At 38.0% G+C, this 2,266-nt stretch overlaps 1 protein-coding gene across 1 annotated transcript; it reads right to left on the reverse strand.

Annotated features, from left to right (window-relative positions):
- Nucleotides 1–976: 976 nt before the first annotated feature.
- Or14j1 (olfactory receptor family 14 subfamily J member 1) lies at nucleotides 977–1,939 on the reverse strand. Its single transcript, NM_001000557.1, is given in 1 exon segment — nucleotides 977–1,939. A coding segment is annotated over 1 exon segment (963 nt).
- Between the last annotated feature and the right edge of the window lie 327 nt (nucleotides 1,940–2,266).

Raw genomic sequence — 2,266 nt, forward strand, 5'->3', positions numbered from 1 at the left:
TTGAGCATTTTCAGTGATAGAAAACAAGATTCTTGGGACTTACTTCATTAGTTGTGTTGTAATCGTGTGTCCTGTTTTCATACTCATGTGTACATGCATAAGTTATACTTGGGAACAAAGCATTTACATTGTGAGACATATAGATAATCACACATTATAAATAAACATTAAGGGGATGGAGAGTTGGCTCAGCGGTTAAGAGCACTGACTACTCTTCCAGAGGTCCTGAGTTCAATTCCCAGCAACCACATGGTGGCTCACAACCATCTATAATGAGATCTGGGGTCATCTTCTGGCCTGCTGGCACACATGCAGACAGAAAGCTGTATAATGTATAATAAATAAATAAATAAATAAATAAACAAACAAACAAACAATGTGAACCATAACTTTTACCAATTTTTATTTGAAAAGATAGTTCTGTTCCATCATAAGTAAAAAGAAAAATTGTTGTAAAACTACAAATTGGTTCACTTGGATTAGGAAAATAATATTTAGAAAACATGTGAATTTTACTAGGGATTGAATAAGTTATGTACATAGCTACTATACTTTTCATGAGCAAGCAAACCTTTTAGCTATGTAAGAATAGCAGGAAACTTGACAGACTATAGGGAATTATATACAGCAATAAGGGAACTAGTATCACACAGACAAAACTCAGTCTACCTAATGGCAGTTTGAAATGTACTTATTAAAATTATCTTTAAATTTATATTGGATCTTTTCAAAACTAGCTCTCCTTTCTCTCTTAATTCCCACGCATCCTTAAAAAAATGATCTGAACTAATATTGGGATTGGAGGAAGAAGGGAGCTCATGCATATCCTTACTGATCAATTATCTTTCGTTTGGTAGAACTATCTCTGAGAAGGACATAACCAAGAGAAACACTGAAACAGAATCTTAGAAGAAATCCAATTCATCCCCCCTCTAACCTAGGACATAGTAGCAATGCCTCTTAGTTTGTTGTCTTCTTAGAGATTGAATATAGCTTTTATATATACCATTCTCCGAGAAAATTCTTCTCTTGACAACACTTTCTTCAGAGCTGCTTTCATGGTCTCATTTCTCAAGCTGTAGATGAGTGGATTGAGTGTTGGAGGTATCACAGTGTAGAATATGGAGACGATGAGGTCCATTGTTGACAGGGAATCTGAAGGAGGTCTTAGAAATTCAAAGCCTGCAGCTGAGAGGAAGAACATAACTACAAACAAATGCGGTAGACAGGTGGAAAATACCTTAGTCCGACTATCAGCTGATGGAATTCTCATCACAGTTGAGAAGATCTGAATATAGGAGAACACTATGGCGATCAAACAGACAAAGGCTGTGGATGTTGTAAATGCAGCCACTGCAATCTCATTAATGAATTCATAAGAACAAGCTAGCTTTAGCATTTGGGGAATGTCACAGAAGAACTGGTGAATAATTCTCTTCCCACAAAGAGGAATTGAGAAATTAACACCTGTGTGTATTAGCCCAGATAGTCCTCCAGCCATCCATACAGCTATCACCGCACACTTGCAGGCATGGGGATCCATAATTGTCTCATACTGCAGTGGCCGACAAATGGCAACATACCGGTCATAAGACATCACTGTGAGAATAGCTACTTCTGATGAGGCCAGAGCTATAAAGAAGAAAACCTGAAGCATACACTGACCAAGCGAAATGAAACCATTGTCCATGAGTGAGTTTGCAATGGACTGAGGAACAGTAACAGAGATGAAGCAGAGGTCCAAAAGAGAGAGGTGCTTCAAGAAGTAGTACATGGGAGAATGCAGACGTTGGTCCACGGTAATGATGGTGACAATGAGCAAATTGCCCATGATGGCCAAAAGGTATGTGATCAAAAAGAGCACTGCATGTAAAATCTGAAGAGTACGTTCTTCTGAGAACCCCATGAGGAGGAATCCAGTCTTGAAGCTCACATTCATTATGGTCACTCTTGAGACTCAAAGTTTAACTCTATTAGGGAAAAGCTAGAAGAAAACAAACTACTGACAGCAAGAAGAACGTGTCATCCCTGGCATTAATTGACATTCAGTTCTAACAAATACTTAGCAATTTTCTGGAACTAGAAACCTTAATGGTAACTAACAAGTCATTAAGAATTTTCTGGAATAGAGCCTGACTTGTCAATATTAGAATAACTGAGTGACTGAAATTGCTTTACTTCAATGAAGCCAGTGAGAATGAAGCCATATAGTATCCTTTAAACGTGGCACCTTAGGATCAGAGTAGTATATTGCAGCCTCCTCTGA

This window comes from Rattus norvegicus, chromosome 20, assembly GCF_021556685.1.
Source record: "Rattus norvegicus strain SHRSP/BbbUtx chromosome 20, alternate assembly SHRSP_T2T, whole genome shotgun sequence".
NCBI classification, from domain to species: domain Eukaryota; kingdom Metazoa; phylum Chordata; class Mammalia; order Rodentia; family Muridae; genus Rattus; species Rattus norvegicus.